Below are 19,693 nucleotides of genomic sequence, written 5' to 3' on the forward strand. Positions count from 1 at the left end.
GTGTGATTTATTTGGAGTGAGAGAGAAAATGCAACAAACAGAACAGAGCAGGATAAATTAGGGCACATTGGCCGAGCATGAGACTCTTAACTGAGCCCCATGTTGGGCGAAAGATTCCTGCACTGCAGGTGGCTGGAACTAGATGACCCTCCCAGTCCCTTCCAACTCTCATTCAATGACTCTATGCGCCATGACAGCTCAATGATAAAGTCTGGTCCCAAGATGTATAAACACAAGCCAGCCTCAGGGGTTGGTATATTTGGGCATCTTGCCAGCGAGGGACGTCTCTGGCAAGGGACCCCCCCTAAGCCTGCACCTGTTCTTCATCACTGCAACCCACTCACTTCCTCACCAGCCTCTTCCTCTGGCCTGAGCAACTGCGTCGGAGAGGAGGAGGAGCAGAAAATGCCAGTGCCCGCTTGCTCACTGACTTTCTGCCTGGCAAGCTAGTGGCAGGGTGGGGAAATGCATGAGGAGGAGTGGGGCAGCAGCAGATGATGACAGGAGCGAGGAAGGCTCACTGAGGAAGTCTTGCCCACGGGCCCTGCAGAAACTGAACCAACACTGCCTTAGCATATTTTCCAAGATGCCAATATGCTGATGACACTCAGCTCTATCTGCTGATGGATGGCCACACCGACTCGACCCCGAACACACTGACCAGATGCTTGGAAGCTGTGGCTGGATGGTTTCGTGGGAGCCGATTGAAACTAAATCCTTCGAAGACAGAGGTCCTATGGCTAGTTCGGGATGGCATGGGGATGAGGGACCAACTCCCTTCTCTTGCGGGGGCCCAATTAGTGCCATTCCCTTCCGTTAAGAGTTTGGGTGTAATCCTTGACGCCTCCCTTTCCAGGGAGGCGCAGGTTACAGCAACAGCTAAGACGACATTTTTCCACCTTCGCCGCATCAAGCAGTTGGTCCCTTACCTTTCCCGCCCTGACTTGGCCACAGTGATCCATGCGACGGTCATCTCCAGGCTTGACTACTGTAATTCGCTCTACGCGGGGCTGCCCTTGAAGCTGTCCCAGAAACTCCAGCGGGTACAGAATGCTGCAGCGAGGCTCCTCACGGGGTCTCTGCCATGGGAGCATATTCACCCAGTGCTTTTCAAGCTGCACTGGCTTCCGGTGGAGTACAGGGTCAGATTTAAGGTGCTGCTTTTGACCTTTAAAGCCCTTCACGGCCTAGGACCCTCCTACCTACGGGACCACCTCTCCCGGTCTGCCCCATGGAAAGCCTCAAGGTCCATAAATAACAACACCCTGGTGGTCTCTGGCCCTAAGGAAGTTAGATTGGCTTCAACCAGAGCCAGGGCCTTTTCAACTCTGGCTCCGGCCTGGTGGAACGCTCTGTCTCCTGAGACCAGGGCCCTGCAGGATCTGATTTCTTTCCGCAGGGCCTGTAAGACAGAGTTGTTCCGCCTGGCCTTTGGCTTGGAGCCAATTTGATTCCCTCCCTCCCTCTCTTTTTTTTTTCTTTTCCTTCTCCTCCTGCGATGAGGCTACATTTTAATATTTTAATGTTCCATTATTTTAATGTTGTATTTTATTTTTGTTTTTAAGTTGTAATCATTCATCTTGTTTTTATTATTGCTTGTAAGCCGCTCTGAGCCCGGCCTTGGCTGGGGAGGGCGGGATATAAATAAATAAAAAATATTATTATTATTATTATTATTATTATTAAGAGGCAAACCTTCTTCCAACCCATCATCTCCATATTCCAGGTCGAGATCTGAGCAAGCAGCGTCAGCATCTTCTTCAGCTCCTGCATCTCTGTCTTCATCTCCTTCATCTACTGGCATAACAGAATAGTTATCCAGATCTATTTTGGGCAGCACCTGAAAGGATCAGGAGAAATGCACAAAGGGATCATGGCTTTCGAAGGCTGAAATTCAGAACACATACAGGCATAGAGAGGCAGTGGTTTCTGAAACACTATTGCAAAACAGCCCTGGTCCCCTGTGGTTGACATGAGGCCCATGGAGGTGTCATGGAGGGGATGGTCGGATCCTGAGGAGGAATGTGAGGAGCTTGGAGAGTTAGAGCTGGAAGACCCTCGGAGGGTCCAAGTGGGATGGGAGGTGGATTTGTGTCAGAGACTGGCTGGATGAAGAGGAGTGATGAGAGGCAGCAGCTGGGGAACCCGAGGGAAGCCTGAGGAGGAAGGTTCAGAGCCAGGGTGGTGGTGGGACACTGAGGACAGATCAGGGGGGGAAGGAGGGGAGGAATGGTTGGATGCTGAAAAGGCAACAGCAAGAGGTGTGGAAAGCAGTGAAGACTCTGCTGATGAAGCAGAGGAGGGACAGATGCTGCACCAGCATCCCAGGAGCTGGGGGGAAGACTAGAGGTAAGTAGAAGGTGAAGAGCTTCAGTCCTGGCATCTGTTTCACAGGGGCCAGTCCTGTGTGTTGGCATTGTTGCCTTGATTGTTGCTTTCTTCAATGAAGAGCTAACTTTTCTGCTTGCACCTTCTTCTTGGGTGACGACCAGCATCTGACCCAGCCCTGAGAACTTGGGACCCCAGTCAGTGTCTGGGACTGGGGAGGAGGCAAATGTATTGGAAATAAGGAGCATTTTCATGCGTCTGGATCAAAAGGCTGTTAATCTGGGGGTCCCTATTGTGATGCAGGGAAGTGGTGAGGAATCTGTCCCTATTTTGGCTTGCAATAGTTTTCCCAGTGTGTGTGTGCACATGCGCACACACATGCGCATGCACACACACACACACACACACACCAGGTGTGGGGCAGCGAAAGAGATGGCTGCAAAGGAGCCTTGAACTGCTCCTCGGTGCCTTTTAAATTTGGTGCCAAATGCAAGGGTTCCACGTGGGAGCCCTCAATCAAAGCATACCACATTCTTTTTCCGTTTGGATTTCTTAAATCTTCGTATTTCTTCAACCGAATCCTCCTTGTCTTCACCACCGCCTGGGAAGAAGAAAGGAAGCAGCATCTGCATCAATATTTTTACTTAAGAAAAAGGCGCACACCTTTTGGATTGTAGTAAAACCTCTAAGCAGTTTACTATATTTATTATCAGTGAAAAGTTTAAATAATTAAAAACATTTAACGATAACTAAAATTGACAGTAAAAATGATTAAAACACCTTTAGGTTTGCCTAAGGAAATAGGTTTCAAGCTGGTGCTGAAAACAGTACAGGGACAGCACCTGTCAAAGTATAGGTCCTTCAATAACACAAGCAAAAAAACCAAGTCACAGACCAAATACAAAATTACATCTCTCCCCAGTGATATTGTGAGGAGTCAAGCTAGGCTGCCTTCCATCACAGTAATTTCTGAAGTACTTAAAAATTATATATATTCGGAATTTTCAAGAAAATTCATTGGATGTTTGCAAGTTCTAGAGTTAAGAGAAAAACATATTCTTTATCCACTTTTCCATGCCATGCTGAATTTTATGAACTTTTAACAAGTCGCCTCTCACTCATTTTTCCTCTAAGCTAAAAAGTACCAAACCCTGCAGCTTTTCTTCATGGGGAGTCTCTCCAACCCCTTGATCATTCAGGATGCCTTTTTCTGAACCTTTTCCAGCTCTAGAATACCCTCTTTGAGTTGAGCTGGCCAGAACAGTACAGAGACTCAAACTGTGGTCACCAGCATTTTGATATTGGCAGTTTTATTTTTAATAGAGCAATGTAAAGGGGAAGTGCAGCCAGTTCCAAACAAGTTTGCTGTGTGAAACTGGCATAAATGTCTAGATCTGTGCTTTGCTGCCCTTGGTGGTGAGCCATGGAGAATTGCAGCGCGAAAAGTTCCCTGGCTGAAGGCGTCCTCCCAGACTTTCAAGGTGGCTTCACCCATCTCCGCAACCCATTGGTTCTCCCTGACCTGGAGGATATGCAAGCTTCCAGGCCAGGTTTTGGCACTGCCAGGTTAACAGCCAGTCTTGGTCTGGCCTGCCAGGGTGCTATACTTGACTCTTGCTCAAATGCATGCTTCGCACCCAGGGCGCAAAATCATTCAACTCTGGGATTGCTGTTTTCCCTGCCACTGGACAAGGAAAAGCAGTGGCTGTCAGAGAAGTAACTTCTCACGCAAATTCTGTCCCTCAAGGACTTGAGGCAGGCCACGTGCAAAGGCTTGGAGAATGCTTTTAACAAATATGCTTTTTGGAAGAGTTGCAAGACTGCATTTATTGAGTTGGTACCATGCCAATTATTTGGGATTTTAATACAGAAATACCAATGCGTTTCTCTGAGGGCATCAGTTACCTTGGGGTGCATTTTTGCGGAAAGGGAACGATTTCCTCAGCCTCCTACACAGTGAATGTACTTCAGCCTGACCAGTGAGGAACACCAGGATGCCCCCTGCAAGAAGATAAAATATCTTAAAATTAGGCCACAGGCATTGTGGAAATGTGGCAAGAAGCACCAGTGTCTATGCTTTGAAATAAAAAAAATAAATTGTGACAGTTTTTATGAAGAAGACATTGAATAATGTTTTAAGTCACAGAATTTTGTCACATCAGGGCAACATCTGTACTATACATTTAAAGCAGTGTCATCCCACTTTAAACAGTCATGGCTTTCCCCCATAGCATTCTGGGAACTATAGTTTCTTATGGGTGCTGTGGGTTGTTAGGAGGCCCTCTATGCCCTTCACAGAGTGGTTGAATTGCCAATCCCTCTCCTCAGGAGATTTTCTCCAGTTCAGGCAAGTCTCTAATTTGTTGGGACAACTAAAATATTCTTGCAATTCAGAAAGAATTTCAGCGTACTGAAACCATAAAGTGTTCTTTCCTGCACCCACCTCTTAACCTTTAAGTATGTAATCATACGCCTCCGGCTCACTATTTATCTAAATTAAAAAGCCCCAAATGTGGCCAAGTTCCCTCCCAGGAGTGTTGTCTTCAGCCCCCTGATCATTCTGCCCTTTTCTGAACCAGCTCCAGGACATAAAAGAGAATCACTCCAGTTCCTTATTTGAAAGCTAATTTTATAGTTTTTATTACAGACAAAAGTCTGTGCCAGTCAGCTTACCTGATGGCAACATTCGGTGAATTTTACAGACTTTCCGGAAACATTCTCCATTATAATCATCCAGTGGGGTCCTTTTGTTAAAATGAACTGCCACGGGAAATTGCCTTGCATCCACCTACAGAGAAAACAATACAGGTAAAGAAAGAGCAGTTGCCCAGAACGACAAAGCGTGTCTATTTAGACCTGGAGAACCTCTGGCTCACAGGTCCCCTTTGGCCTGCCAGGGGCTCCAATTTGGCCTGCGAGGCCATTTCCTCCAATCCACACCCACCCACCCACCCGTGATGCCAGCTAACGGGCAAGAAGATGTGGTTTAATCCTGCATTGGCTCTATGCCTCCAGCAGGGAACAGGATCATGAAGCCAAGGCAGCAGGATTTAATCTCTGCTCTTAAATGAGCAGAGATTAAAGCCTTCTCGAAACAGGAATATGATGGGCGCTCTTTTAAAATGGTTTTTCTTTAAGCTTGTGCATCCCACCCTGCTGCTTGCCCACTCTCAGGAGAAGCGCAGGAGCTGCGCTTCTGAGAAAGCTGCAATCTCCACTCCTGAGCTGGAGACCGCCGTGCCTGAGGGAATTATTGCTAAAAAAATTATACTGCCCTATACCCACAAGTATAGACAGGAACCTCCCAGACTGCCAGGGCCACAGGCCAGACACGGACACTTCCTTGAAGAACCAGGTCCCTCCCCTCACCCCTCACCAGCCCTGATACATGCCAGGAGGGAGGCTATGGGAGGAGGAGGAGGAGTGCCTGTGCTCAGGCCTTTTAGGGCTCAGCAGCTCTCTCAAGGGGATGGAGTCTGGTGGATGCAGTCCAGAATCCTTTGACCAGCCCTGCTCCCCTCTCCAGGCTTGCCACTTTCCCTGGGGCCTCTGGTGTTGGAACAAAACGTGACACCAAATCCAACCACTATCACCAGTTGAATGTCACACTGTTACCTGTATAACAGGAGGAGGACTGGCAAACAGTTTCTTGTTGGTGGTGAAATCTTCCACACGCAGTGTGGCAGACATGATGATCAGATTCAGCGGATGTCCTTTCTGTCAATGTGTAAGAACAAAAACACAGGCAAGAAGGCAGGAGTTTTGCTTGGTGGAGATAAGATGTAGCCAAATCTGGAGGAACTTGATGTAAGATCTTTGAAGACTATTCAGAAACTGCCCACAGTATTCTAGCAGCTGAATGACAAATTAACTAGGCCTATGAGCATATTATGCTCAAAACCTATTTTTGAGATTTCCCCAAAAAAAGCTCAACAACTTTGGGGCAACCCTACCTTATCTGTTCCTGGACCAAATTTAAAGTGCTGCTATTTATTCATTCTCTTACTTTCAGCATCAATGTGCCTTCTTTTCATGCAAAGTTTGCACAGAAGTATTAAAATAGTAAGAATCAAATGGAAACTGTGAAACATCAGCTGTGAAACGTCAGTTTAAGGAGCACTGGAGTCCTAGTATTTTCAATGCGTGAATGTAAGATCAAGCACATATGATTACAGTGGACCCTTGGGTTGTGAATGTGATCCGTGCGGGAGGCACATTTGCAACCCGCAGCGCTGCATCTGCGCACGTGTGGGTCACAATTCAGCTCTTCAGCGCATGTGCAAGCGCTGAAACCCAGAAGTAACCCATTCCGGTACTTCTGGGTTTGGCACAGCGCGCAACCTGAAAACACGCAACCTGAAGCGTCTGTAAACCAAGGTATGACTGTATTTGTAAAAACCAAAATAATCAAATGTTAGAATGCTATTGATACGTAACCCCCCTTTCCCTCCTTACCTTGGCTCTGAGTGGCACAATGCGTGATAAAAGACCAATCAGGATATCCGTATAGATGCTTCTTTCATGAGCTTCATCGAGAATAATGACCCGGTACTTGGACAACAAGAAATCCTGGGAAGACCAAAAGGGTGGGTGGGTGTATGAGGAATACCACAACCACACATCAAAACTGAACCAGACTTATCAACTGATTTGATCTTTAAGGGGGAATTTGTGGCTCAAAACCTGCATGTGGGTCTAAGCAGGCTGGGCTGATGGGAGTGGCAATCAAAAACATCTATGCCCCTAAGCCACTTCTTCAAACTGAACATGGTTCTGAGGACCGCACAAGGAAGTGCAAAACCCTTCTCTCATTCCTGAATCGTAATTCGGGTTGTTTTTTTGTGGGGGGGGGGAGGGACCTGTTCCCTAGTGACTCAGTCAATGACAACCCAACCAGTTCAGCTCCAACCTGAGCTATCTCTTAGCCACCCTAAACCCAACCTGGTGCCTTCCACATCTTTTGGACTCCAACTCCCTCAGTAAGCATGGCAGATGGCCAGAGTAATGAAAGTCTGGAGGGCAGCAGGTTGGGAACTGGCTGCGTCTAAAGTATGTCAACATGTTAAGAAGTAGCATTACATAGGCACAGCTGCATTTCGTTTCTGAAAGGAAGAACCACACCATACCTTCTGGATTTCCTTCAACAACACACCATCTGTCATGAATTTGATTTTGGTGTCATCTGTCACGTTTCCTTCGTAACGGATTTGGTATGAAATCACCCTGAGGACAGAGGACGAAAGGAACTCTGGGATCAACCCAACATCAAACAAAGCAGCACTCTAGAACAGGGGTGAACAACCTAAGGCCCGTGGGCCAGATGCGGCCCAATCGCATTCTCAATCCGGCCCACGGAATCAGCGTGTTTTTACATGAGTAGAATGTGTCCTTTTATTTAAAATGCATCTCTTGGTTATTTGTGGGGCATAGGAATTTGTTCATATTTTTTTTCAAAATATAGTTGTCCCCCACAAGGTCTGAGGGATGGTGGACCAGCCCACGGCTGAAAAAGGTGGCTGACCCCTGCTCTAGAACCACACACAGTCATAGAATTGTAGAGTTGGTAGGGACCCCAAGGGTCCTCTAGTCCAACCCCCTGCAATGCAGGAATCTCAGCAAAAGCATAATGATAGATGACCATCCAACCTCTGCTTAAAAACCTCCAGTGAAGTACGTAGACTCCACTTCCTTCTGATGGAGTCTGGTCCACTGAACAGCTGTTACTGTCAGAAAGTTCTTCCCGATGTTTAGTCGGATTCTTTCTTGCAACTTGAGTCCAATGAATTTAGTCCTACCCTCCAGAGCAGCAGAAAACAAGCTTGCTGCCTCTTTCCAGTGTTTGGAAGTATGACCCACTAAAATATTTTAGACCCATGGCATTTGCATTTTCAACATCGAAGAGAATTGTTACACCGCTGGGACCTGGCTACAACCCCCTTCTAACTCACTCCTCCTTATAGCTACAGCTGCCTGCCCCATGGACACAACATCCCGCCCCACAACACATCCCACTGTGTAGCCAAGCATTTTGAGTTGGACCACAGGCCTTCAGCCAGTGGGTTGGGGCCCACAGATGGGGCACAAGGCCATCCCAGGTGGGTTGCAGCAAGGCTGTTGCTGCTTCATCAGACCCCAGCTAAAGCTGACCGAACCAAAGGAGCACTGCCTGGGTTGGAACTCAATTCTTCTGGTGAGACATTCGTTTTATCAGTCTCCCTGGGTGCTGCAAAGTGGTAGGAGAAAGGCAGGAGCATTTTCCAGTATGAAATGTATTTCTGGCCTGTTGTGTGTCCCACCTTCATGGGAGTCCTCTATGAAGCAGGGACAGCCATTCACTTTCTAAGGCTTTCTAGACTTCTAGAATGGAAGTATGCTGGGCACTAGAATACACAAGTGTCTACTGAGGTGGGAAGCTCAACTGCACAGCGGTTGCCATTATGAGTCTGTTTTTAAAAACTCACTGGGTTTCAATAGCTCCTCGGCCTTTTGGTTAAGAACAAGTATACAAATCACCAGTTTTCATTTACTAGCTATGCTAAGAAAACACTATATACCGTATTTTTCCGTCTATAAGATGCCCTCATGTATAAGACACCCCCTATTCTGGGGGACTCTGATTTAAGAAAATGGGGGGAGATGTATCCGTGTATAAGATGTCCCTAAATTTTTGACATTATTTTTTAGGGGGAAAACCTAGCATTATACACAGAAAAATATGGCATACTTTTCTGTGGATTGCCATTTTACAGCTAATAACGTGCCCTATCAGCGCTATTATGTATAAATCAAAGCAAGTACTGTAGGTGAGCATGGGTCCCATGTGGCAGGAGAGGAGTTAGAGGTGGGTCAGGTGATGATCACTGAGCCAGAGTATGAACTCCAGCCAGGAAGGAAAGCACCTATTATGCATGCTCAGACCCCGACTCCTAAATGGCTGGGGTCTGCCCTGAGAAAAACCATCCCAGTAAAAACACCCGCTGGTGGCAACAAATCTCACACAGGACAGCATCTCTGTACTCTGGTAGGCATACTGAGACTTGCCCCATGTTGTTCACAATGTCCCAACTCTACCAGCCAATGACATGCAGTGGAGAAGGGGGAACATGCAGAGTGATTGATGTCAGGATATGGGATGACTTTATTACTTGGTCAAGGAGCAGGGGAATAATCAGAAGTGGGATGCAGTGAATGAGCAGCTCCACCTTGTGACAGCTCACTTTCCTGAGTTCTGAACACGTCCCAACAGTGGGCTGGCCAACATTTGTTCCCGGTTTCTCAACACCTTTTCTGATGTCATCTGAAGCAGAGGCTTCCCCCAACCATCACTTGGCTGAAGGCACAGACCTTGGCTGGGGCCAAGGGGAGTTGGTAGGCCAAAACACTTGGAGAGAAGGCTGATCTAAAGCACACTTTCTGGAGTCTGTGCAAGTATGCTTACCTATGTGATAAGTTCATCTCCTTTGCAACACGCTGGGACATAGAAATTGCAGCCACACGCCGTGGTTCTGTGATTCCGATGATGCCACCAGGCCTACAAGAGCAGTGAACGAAAGATTATTACTGTCAGCAAGGAAAGAAAAAAGGAATGGGGCAGGGGGAGAAGATCATGTTGCAACACAACCCCTGTTCCTTCAGTTCCTTCCACAGAACTGAGAATAATCCAAGGGAAGAACTATATTTTATCTTACTAACAGCCTGAACCCAAAGAAGGTGCAGTGGTTAGTGTCAGGCTAGGACCTGGGAGACCAGGGTTCAAATCCTCACTTGGCCATGAAGTTCACAGGGTGATCTTCAGCCATCAATGTCTCTTAGCCTAACCTACCTCACAAGGTTGTTGCAAGGACAAAACAGTGAGGGGGAGAGGCATGTAATTGCCACCTTGAGATTCTTGGAGGAAGGCTGGGATAGAAACAAAACAGCAACAACTGCTGGCTGACTAGTGCAATGAGATTTACCCTCACGGCTGTGACACACTGACTCTCACTAATGCACAAAAATGTTGGTAGGTCACAATGCCAAAAGTAGAAGCCACTACTGATGAGTTCCACTCTCCAATACCAGCCTTTGCCCAGCCTGATGCTGCTGGACTACAACCCCCATCAGCTCTAGTCAGTGTGGCTAACGGTCAGGGATGATGGGTGTTGTCATCCACCATCATCTGGTGGGCACTTGGTTGGGCCAGGCTGGTCTAGGCACAGCAATGCTCTGCTTTCTTGCCCTGGACCATGCCCCTCTGCCACCCTTTGCCTGCACAATTCCTTTCTGCTTACAGTGCACAGCCCCAGGCTTCTTTTCTCTTTGGTTTCTCCCATTCTTTCTAACTGCATGACCCCACCAGATATTATTTCCTCTGCTCCCTGCTTTCCAGGCTTATTTTGCCCCAGGCCATTTATAAAAGCAACTGAAATCTTCATAGTGATATACATATATTTAAAGGTAAGACAGTCCCTGTCCAGACTCAACATCCAAGAGGCACAACACAAAAGAGAAAAGGAACGGGGAGAGAAGACAAGAGCAAGTGCTGTGGCATCTGCTCCTTCGCTGGCTGTGCCACTTGCCCTTGCCATGATGCTGTTCCTGGGAGCTGAGACAAGTGTGTGCAGTCCCAGGGCAACAGGTTAAACCAGTCTGCTTCCTGAGCAAAGAAAACATAAGAAGCGGCCTTATGTTTAAGAAAGGTCCACTGAACTCAGTGATGTCTATACTGACTGGCAGCAGCTCTAAAGGATTTCAGGCTGGGTTCTCTCTAAGACCTACCAGGAGGTGCCAGGGATTGTACCTGCAACCTTCTGCATGCAGAAGCAGCCATTTCTGGAATCTCCTAGCATTCCTGTTTCCCTTCCAAAGCATACAGCCTCTCCTGTCTTTAAGTGCTATAAACCTTCAGAGCCCCGTCTCTGCTTGGTCCCTTCACTTGCTCCTCTTCTTCACAAGTTTCCTTCAGACTCACTCTCTGCACGCCCTTCTCTCCCTTTCCTCTTTCCCATGGCACGGCCTACTTATCACCCTTGCTCTGGCCTCCTTGCTGCTCAGATACCCTGCATCCTGGGACCTCCTTCTAGTTTGCAATCTTCCTGTGTGCAAGATTATAATCCCAACCTAACGGACAACTTTCTTTTCCAGCACAGAAGCTGGGCTACAATCGGGTTTACTAGCTCCCCCTGAACACCTGAAGATTCTGTGCCATCACACCAGCTCAGCCAATCACTGTCAGGGTACAATTATTGTTTTTGGAGGGAACTCCATGGCGAAGGAGAAGGCAACTTGTCAAAGCACCAAAATCTAGGAACAATGATATTTTTTCCTCTTGGCATAAAATAAGTGGGTTTTTTTAAAAGGTGTAATACCTGGCATATCCTGCTTCGTAGAGAAATTGAGGGACTTGTGTGGTCTTCCCACTGCCAGTTTCTCCACATATGATAACAATAGAGTTCTCATTGATGGCTTCCATTATGACTTGTTCTTCGGCAAGGATTGGGAGCTTCAGCCTGGCTTCCTTTCAAAGCAAAGTTACATCTTTACATAGGCAAAGGGTCAAATTACTGATCTAAAATGAATTAAAATGGCATCAAACAATTAATTTAAAGTAACTTCCAGTGGTGTAAGCTTAGGGTGCAGTCCTCTGCATGTTTACACAGATGTATGTCCCACTGTGTTCTGTGGAGCTTAATTATCAGTTAGTGTGTTTAGGGTTGCAGCCCTACGAATCAACATACAAGCAGTATCTTACTGCAATGGGAATTTAATCCTCTAAGGAAACCAGTAATCTAGTTTTTTTGCCATGCCCAAGAATTTTAAACATTACTGTGGGTAATGTCAGATTTCTGACATTAGGCAAGTGCATAAATCTGTGGTAAAATTCACCTCATTACTTGGCAGAGTGTTACCAAAGGATACACAAGTGGTAAGCTTCCGTGGTGAAAAGTGGGAGACATATATTAAATGAAATAAACAATAATCACAACCAGTTGGTGAAACAGCTGCCTGTCCCATCCTTCAGAGAGGTTTTTTTTTTTTTTTTTTTAAACTGCTTTCCTGTTTCTCTATATCTCTGCCAGGGGTTCAAGTGTGAAGGGGGAAATTCTCCTCTCTGTGACAAGAAATTTAAGAGGCCAAAGATGGGCATGCCATTCTGAGAGGGTGGGCATAACCACTTGGCAAGCTGGTCTTCAGCATTGTCTGACCATGTAATGAGGAGAATTTCACCTCACATCCGTATGCAGAAGTTGAAAAATTTCCCTCACCATACTGAATGGTGAGACGGGCAAGTCTGAGGGCACGTGATGTAGACACCTTGATAAAGCTAAGCAGGGCCTAGTCTGGTTAGTGCCTGAATGGGAGACAGTTTGGCAACCCAGTGCCCACAACCCTGAGCTTCATGATGTGGATGAATGACAGGATATATATGCACCAATACAGGCAGTAGCCACTGAGGTGCCTTCCAGATCATGTTGACTACAATTTCCCATCTTTCCAGCTAACTATCCATGCTGACTGGGGCTGATGGGAGCTGGAGTCCATCAACACTTTGGAGGGCACCTGAACTAAATAAATAAATATGAGCTCTTTAGGTCCAAATGTTGACCTCCTCTTCAGCATCTGTCCAGCTCCAAGGTCACAAATATCACGTGCCCAAGAACAATTAAATCAAAAGATTCCACATCTCAAAACATCCCATTTATTGTTAACACAAATACTAAAAGGCATTTTGTGCATGCAATCTGCATGCACTTCTGCAGAGAAAAGTGTCATGAATCTCGTATGGGTGACCCACTGTTGCTGCTGCTGCTTGTGATGCAACAGGGTGCATTTTTGGCTTGTTCGCATTCAAAACTGACCTGAATCTCGGGGGATCTGTCCACTGGGATGAACACAGTAGGCCCCAATGATGGCTTGGGAGCATGAAAATGTTGCTTCGGTGCGCTGGGTGGAGATGCAATGGCTTTCTTTGGCTCCGCAGGCAGCAGGATAGTGCTAGGAACCTCTGGGGCTGCCTTTTCTGCCTGCTCTTCTGGCTCCTTTTCCTCCTCCTCTTCCTCTGAGGAAATCTCAGACTCCTCTTCAGACTCTGCCTCCAGTTCAGGTCTGCATCTTTTTCTGTTTGCACCACCAACGCTTTTAATTTTTTCTGGATGAATGGCACTCACTTCTTGGATTGCCCTGAAACACCCATGTCACATTGACACACGAGACAAGTCCACCCCAAAGCACATCTAAGATCCTGAGATGCAACACAGCAGGGATAAGGAACTATTTTTCTGTCAGGGGCCACAAGCCAAAGCCAAATGTGAAGGAAATTGGAGGAAGAAGTGGGTGGAGGCTGCAGCATTGCACAGTGTGCGCTCTCTCTCTCTCTCTGCCACTCCCTCACTCACTTTCTTTGCCACCCTGTCTGTTTCTCTCACTCTTTCTCTAGTCCCCCCCCTTATTCACACCCTCTGTGCCATCTCCCTCTCATACACATACTCTTTCTCACTTCACCCGTCTCTTTCTGTTCCCGTCTCTCTGTGTGTGTGTCCCCATCTTTCTCCACCCTACCCATCCCTCACTTTCTCTCTCTGTTCCCCACCCCTCCAGCTCTCTGCAGCATTTGGAGGGCCATATGGAACGAGGCAGGGACTGCATTCAGCCCCTGGGCTACAGGCTGCCCATCCTGCTTTATAGAACCAGAGACACCAGCTAAGAAGATGCACTCTGAAAGCTGGAGATCTCAAGGGAAGCTACATGGGGAGAACACCCCACACCGGCTGCGAATCACAAACAGGCCAAAGAAGGGAAGAGTACGTCCACACTGCAACAAGAGCAAGAATCTGGACGTACCCAGAACTTACCGTTTAGGCTGGTACATCCGGTCCCCTGTCCCTATTTTGGACGTGGTATAAAACATCTTCATCTCGGCCTCAGAAGCCTGGACTTCACTCAGCTTTCTCAGCAACTCTGCCCGCTAGGATTAGAAAGAGTTGTATGAAGCAAGTCTGCCCTAGGAGGCGTTCACACTAGGAGAGCACTTTAAACAGTGATGGCTTCCTCCAGAGAATTGTGGGAGCTGTAGTTTGTTAAGGGCGCTGAGAGTTGCTAGGGGACCCCCCTGCATAGAGCTACAGTTCTCAAAAATGGAAGAGGAGAGTTAACTCCTCTTCCCAGGGTACTCTAGGAATTGTAGCTCTGAGATGGGAAGAAGGACTTCTAACAACTCCTGGCACTCTTAACAAACTACAGCTCCCCAGATTCTTTGGGGAAAGCCAAGCGGTATCATATGCTTCAAATGTACGGTGTGAATACAGGCCTCGCTAATACTGGGTGGTGTGTAAGATTTTCCTAACAGTTCAAATACAGTGGGAAGCAAAATGAAGAGTGCCTTGTATATGCTGTGATGCCACAGAACTTCCCTCACCCTGCAAAAAGCAGAGCAGAGGGAGAGACCGGCAGAGGGGCTCAATTGAGATGCCAGCTCCACTGGGTTCCTCCTCTCCCAGAACTGCTTACATTCTAGCAGGGCATTATTTTAAAAATTGCATCTTTAAGAACCAATACCAGTGTTTGCTTGATTTCCTTTTCCTGCCTTATCCCATTTTTCTTTTATGTTGTATGATCCTAAAACCGCTGGTTTTAGGATCATACAACACATCTCAATATTGTTTACACTGACTGGCAGGCGCTCTCCTGGGTGTCAGACAGCGGATACTCCCAGCCCTCCCAAAGGATGCCGCGGGCCACATGTCTCCTTGGTGTTCTCTTGGCCTCCACACTCCAAAACATACCTTTTCCTTCTTTGCTTTCTGTTCCAAAACCTTCTGCAGGATTTTCTTCTGCTTCTTGGTCAGCGGCTTCTTTTCTGGGGCCTTTTCAGAAGTTACTTTTTTATCCTTGGTTTTCTGTGATGGGAGGACCAGGGCGTTACTCTCATCCACCCCTTTTGAAATGGCTTCATCTGGAACAACAGAAAGAAGGGCTTGTTTTGGTCACCACAATATTGAAACGGGGAGTGGGGGACCTGTGGCCTTTCAGACATTGCTGGGACTGCAGCATCTGGTGGGACACATGTTCCCCATCCCAGCTTGAAGTATTTTCAGCACAATCTTGTGCATGTTTGCTCCAGTGTGTGCCCTGTTCAGCTTAGTGACATAAGATCAGGACAGCCTCCTGGATCAGGTCAGTGGTCCATCTAGTCCAGTATTTTCTCACAGTGACCAGCCAGATTACTGCAGGAAGCACACAAGCAGGACCTGAGCACAACACCACTCTCCCCTCTTGTTGTTTTAAAGGTGGGTGTAGCAATGAATGCAAGTTTAGCCTTTGCACAGTCGGCTACTTTCTACACACACAACCCTTTGTATCCTCCCAACCAGACAAGCAAGACGCATTATCAGAATTCAAGGACGCAGTCCAGCCAGGCAAAGACACTCCAGGAGTGTCTGAAGTAAGACCAGTAACGGGGGTTGGGAGAGCCAAGGGCCAGACAGGAACCTGGAGGGTCACATTTCACCCTCAGGCTTGAGGCTTCTCACTCCAGGCCTAAAACGGACCTCCAGAACGAATTAAGTATGTAACCAGAGGTACCACTGTATTCTTCATAATAATTTATTACATTTCTAAGCACCTGAGGATCACAGGGTGGTTTACAATACAAAAGCACAAACATCTACACCACAGTACCAGTAAAAAACAACAACAGCCATGCCCCTCGTGGTCTGGGATGACGGGAGGTGGGGACCCGAGCGGGGGGGGGGGGAGACGGCCTCCAAAGGCCAGAATTCTTGAGCCAGCCCAAGGCCTGGGAGAAGAAGGGCGCTTTTGCCTGGCAGCTAAGCACGTGGGAGGAAGGCGCCAGGCGAGCCTCCCGGGGGAAGGGGCGGGAAGGAGACGCGACTCACCGCCCAGCTCCAGCTGCACGGGCTCCGGGGGGCCCCGCGGGACGCGGCTCTCCGGGCGGCGGGCCTTCCCGTTGCGCCTCTGGCGCGCTTTACCCATCGGGGCGACGCGGGAGCACCGCCCAACGCCCGGCCTGCGCGCCGCTTCCGCCTCCGGCGAGGGACGGGGCCGCCAGTCTCGCGAGAGCGGGCCCCAGCTGACGTGGGAGGGGCGGCGCAGGGGTGGCCAATGGAGCGCCCAGGGCGGGGTTTCTTGACGGCGTGGCGTAGTGTCGTTGGCCTTAAAGAAAGAAAGGCCAAACCTCCGGTGCCTGTGGCTGCCTCGCCGGGGAGCTGCTCGCTGTTAATCTTGCTGGATGAGTCCTTCTTCTCAAACTCTTTTTCTGGGCCGCACTTGAGGAAGAAAAATGTGCTCGCGCCGCACCGAATTTTCAATTGATGAAGCTGCGTTGGAAAACACAACTGGGATTGTCCTCAGTATCGCTTGATGCTCTTGCCTTCATTTTGAAATGGTATATATCCTTCCTGCCCGCAGACTGTCTGGCCAGAGTGGTGCATACTCTGGTTATCTCCCGCTTGGACTACTGCAATGCACTCTACGTGGGGCTACCTTGGAAGGTGACCTGGGAACTACAACTAATCCAGAATGCGGCAGCCAGACTGGTGACTGGGAATGTCTACCAAGACCATGTAACACTGGTCCTGAGAGATCTGCATTGGCTCCCAGTACATTTCCGAGCACAATTCAAAGTGTTGGTGCTGACCTTTAATGCCCTAAACAGCCTTGGCCCAGTAGACCTGAAGGAGCATCTCCACCCCCATCGTTCTGCCCGGACACTGAGGTCCAGCACTGAGGGCCTTCTGGCGGTTCCCTTACTGCAAGAAGCAAAGCTACAGGGAACCAGGCAGAGGGCCTTCTCGGTAGTGGCACCCACCCTGTGGAACGCCCTCCCACCAGATGTCAAAGAAATAAGCAGCTATATAACCTTTAGACAGCAGCCCTGTACAGGAAAGCTTTTTAAGGTTTAATGTTTGATTGTTTTTCAAAATGTTGGAAGCTGCCAAGAGAGGCTGGGGAAACCCAGGCAGGTGGGCAGGGTATAAATCATCACCACCATTTCCTGCAAATCATATATCTATATATATCTATAGGTATACACAATGCTACTCTGAAATTTGCCACCCCCCTCTTGCCCCACCCTTTGAGAACTACTTTAGTTTAACCATACAGCAATTCTGTAGCAGAATAGGGAAATCTCTAAACAAGCAAACATCAAGCAATATCACAATTATTAGGAACAGTCAAATGTAAATACTTTTTTTTTGGCTTGTGTATATGTAGGACAGAATTCAGCAAATATATTTTGACAATGAGTTCATATCTTTGCTCAGTAGTAACAGAGCAGTCCTATAAACCCTGTCTGCTGAGAAGCATGCCCTGTTGAATTCAATGAGAGTGACTTCCCGGTAAGTTAAGGTTGCAGCCTAAGCCCCACTGTGTTCAATCAATAACTGCAATCCTAGCCCCCTTCAATTTGGAATAAGCCTCATTTAATTCAATAGGATTTACTTCTGAGTAGACATGGTAGGATTGCACTAGCAAAGGTATACACTCAGTTCTTCTATACATGTAGACAAGCAATCTTTCCCCTTTACTTTTGACTCTTCATAATCATTGTGACTGGTTTGTCTTGTACACACTTTTAGGATTGTGAGCCTCAATGATCAATAAAGTACTATAAAAGATAATCTGAGTACTTCCAGACAACCTGCTATCACAGGCATGCGCAGGAGTGCCCAGGCACATCCTAATGTTTAGAAAAACCAGGGATCAAGGCAAACAGCCAGAGAAAGACACGGGCAGAATAAAAAAGCTGGAATGGATCTGGAATAAATCTGCTTCTTCCCATGTATGTCTCTAGAAGTCGTGGTTGGGGGGGATGGATAGTGGTGGTCTTAAGGGGCCAAAACTGTACATTGACCCCAGCCTTTTTATGCTGCCTACATCTGTCTCATGGCTCTGTCTCCCTCCAAACTCTGCTCACCACCTTTTGTGAAAAGAGATCTGTGGTGGTTAGGGGCTGTGTTTTATAGTTCACAAGCAAGGAGGACTCATTCTGCCCTTGGCCCTCTGCTTAGCTTGACACAAGTCTTTTCTTCTGCAGGAAAAAAATCTCGTTTTGGCTTCTTGATTAATTCTCGTGGTTGTTGTGTTAGCTTTTTGCCTTTTTTACCTCCCCACTTGTTTTGTCATCCCCACCCCACTAATGAAATGTGCTGTGCACACCTATGCCTATTATTTATTTTGAGCATTTGCCCTGATTTGTTCATAGGAAGGCTTAACAGTGAGGTTGTGTCTAGCAAGTTATTATTGTGTCACTTTCCTTACTGGAAAAAGCCCAACCTTGTGGAGATGCAGGTTTGTCCTGCAAGAACTCTAAATAAAATTGTAATTGTGCAACCTGAATGTGTCAGCATGTGATTGAAAGCCACTAGAAAATAACAAGCATAGGCGCCGACTCCATGGGGCTTGAGGGGGCCCGAGCCCCCTCAAAAATTCGTTTGGGGGGGCTCCGCCCCCCCAATAATCTCCGGCGCCCCTCCAGCAGAGCGCCATCGCCGCCCCTCCCCCAGCCCAAAATGCACAGGGAGGGGCGGGCTGCATGCCTCCTGCCCTCCCTCCCGAGCAAAAGCTCCACCCAATTTCCTTTGGAGCTGATTAATAGGCGCAGCACGCTCTCCCCTATTCGCTCACGAGGAGGCGGCGCCACTTTATTTGCATATTCATGAGCTTATTTATTATTCATGAGCTTTCCGGGGCCCCCCCAATATTTTTTATAAGTCCGCGTCCCTGATAACAAGAGTCTGAAAGGGCCTTCTGAGGTGAAGGGGCTTTGTACTGAGAGTTAGCTGTTAACCACTGTGATTTGCATCTCTAGTGGGAATGCCGCGGCTGCAATCCAGAGCACACTAGGAATAAGCACTCATTTAAAGATTATTATTTTATTTACTTATTTGTATACAATATGCTGCCCTTCATCATCAAGCAATTTCTGGGTGGGTCAGTAAAGTATCATCCTACCCTTATACTGTAGATCCAATTGATCACCACACTCTGCAGATACAGTCTCATCAGGTCTGTTCCACACAATGTAGGAGTCAGGTGTTTAGTGCTGTGGCGCCTGATTTTTTGAATTCCCTCCCCTTGAATTTTAGACAAGTGAAGTCTCTTGTATTTTTATGATGTCTACATCTCCAAAAGTCCTGGATGAAGAGGCAAGTTCTATTTTTGTTTAAATTTTAGTTGCCATTTTGATGCCACGGTCCTGGTTCCTAAGGAGGAACAAATGCCTTTGCACTTTGCCTACACCCTACCCATCTGTCAAAAGGTTGCTTTGGGAGTGGGGAAGGTTAGATAGTAGGTAATTACCTGGCAAATCCTATTCTGCTGCAATAATGGTTACTCCTTGATGGGGAAGCAGCATAAAAGTCAA

At 47.5% G+C, this 19,693-nt stretch overlaps 1 protein-coding gene across 2 annotated transcripts in view; it reads right to left on the reverse strand.

Annotated features, from left to right (window-relative positions):
* DHX37 (DEAH-box helicase 37) overlaps positions 1–16,307 on the reverse strand; it is a 36,593-nt gene extending 20,286 nt beyond the window's left edge. Inside the window, exons 1-13 of one of the 2 annotated variants that reach the window (XM_081841603.1) lie at positions 16,203–16,307; positions 15,090–15,253; positions 14,160–14,272; positions 13,167–13,488; positions 11,676–11,824; positions 9,767–9,859; positions 7,455–7,551; positions 6,784–6,897; positions 5,944–6,045; positions 5,002–5,116; positions 4,234–4,329; positions 2,856–2,929; positions 1,696–1,840 (exon numbers count right to left, since the gene is read on the reverse strand). In XM_081841603.1, the coding sequence (XP_081697729.1) occupies positions 1,696–1,840; positions 2,856–2,929; positions 4,234–4,329; positions 5,002–5,116; positions 5,944–6,045; positions 6,784–6,897; positions 7,455–7,551; positions 9,767–9,859; positions 11,676–11,824; positions 13,167–13,488; positions 14,160–14,272; positions 15,090–15,253; positions 16,203–16,299 (1,681 nt within the window). In that variant the 5' untranslated portion in view covers positions 16,300–16,307. Of the gene's footprint in view, positions 1–1,695; positions 1,841–2,855; positions 2,930–4,233; positions 4,330–5,001; positions 5,117–5,943; positions 6,046–6,783; positions 6,898–7,454; positions 7,552–9,766; positions 9,860–11,675; positions 11,825–13,166; positions 13,489–14,159; positions 14,273–15,089; positions 15,260–16,202 lie in introns of both variants that reach the window. The other variant, XM_081841602.1, reaches the window with a different exon arrangement.
* Positions 16,308–19,693: the final 3,386 nt, after the last annotated feature.

The sequence above is a fragment of the Podarcis erhardii genome, assembly GCF_964252035.2.
Source record: "Podarcis erhardii genome assembly, chromosome: 15".
NCBI lineage: Eukaryota > Metazoa > Chordata > Lepidosauria > Squamata > Lacertidae > Podarcis > Podarcis erhardii.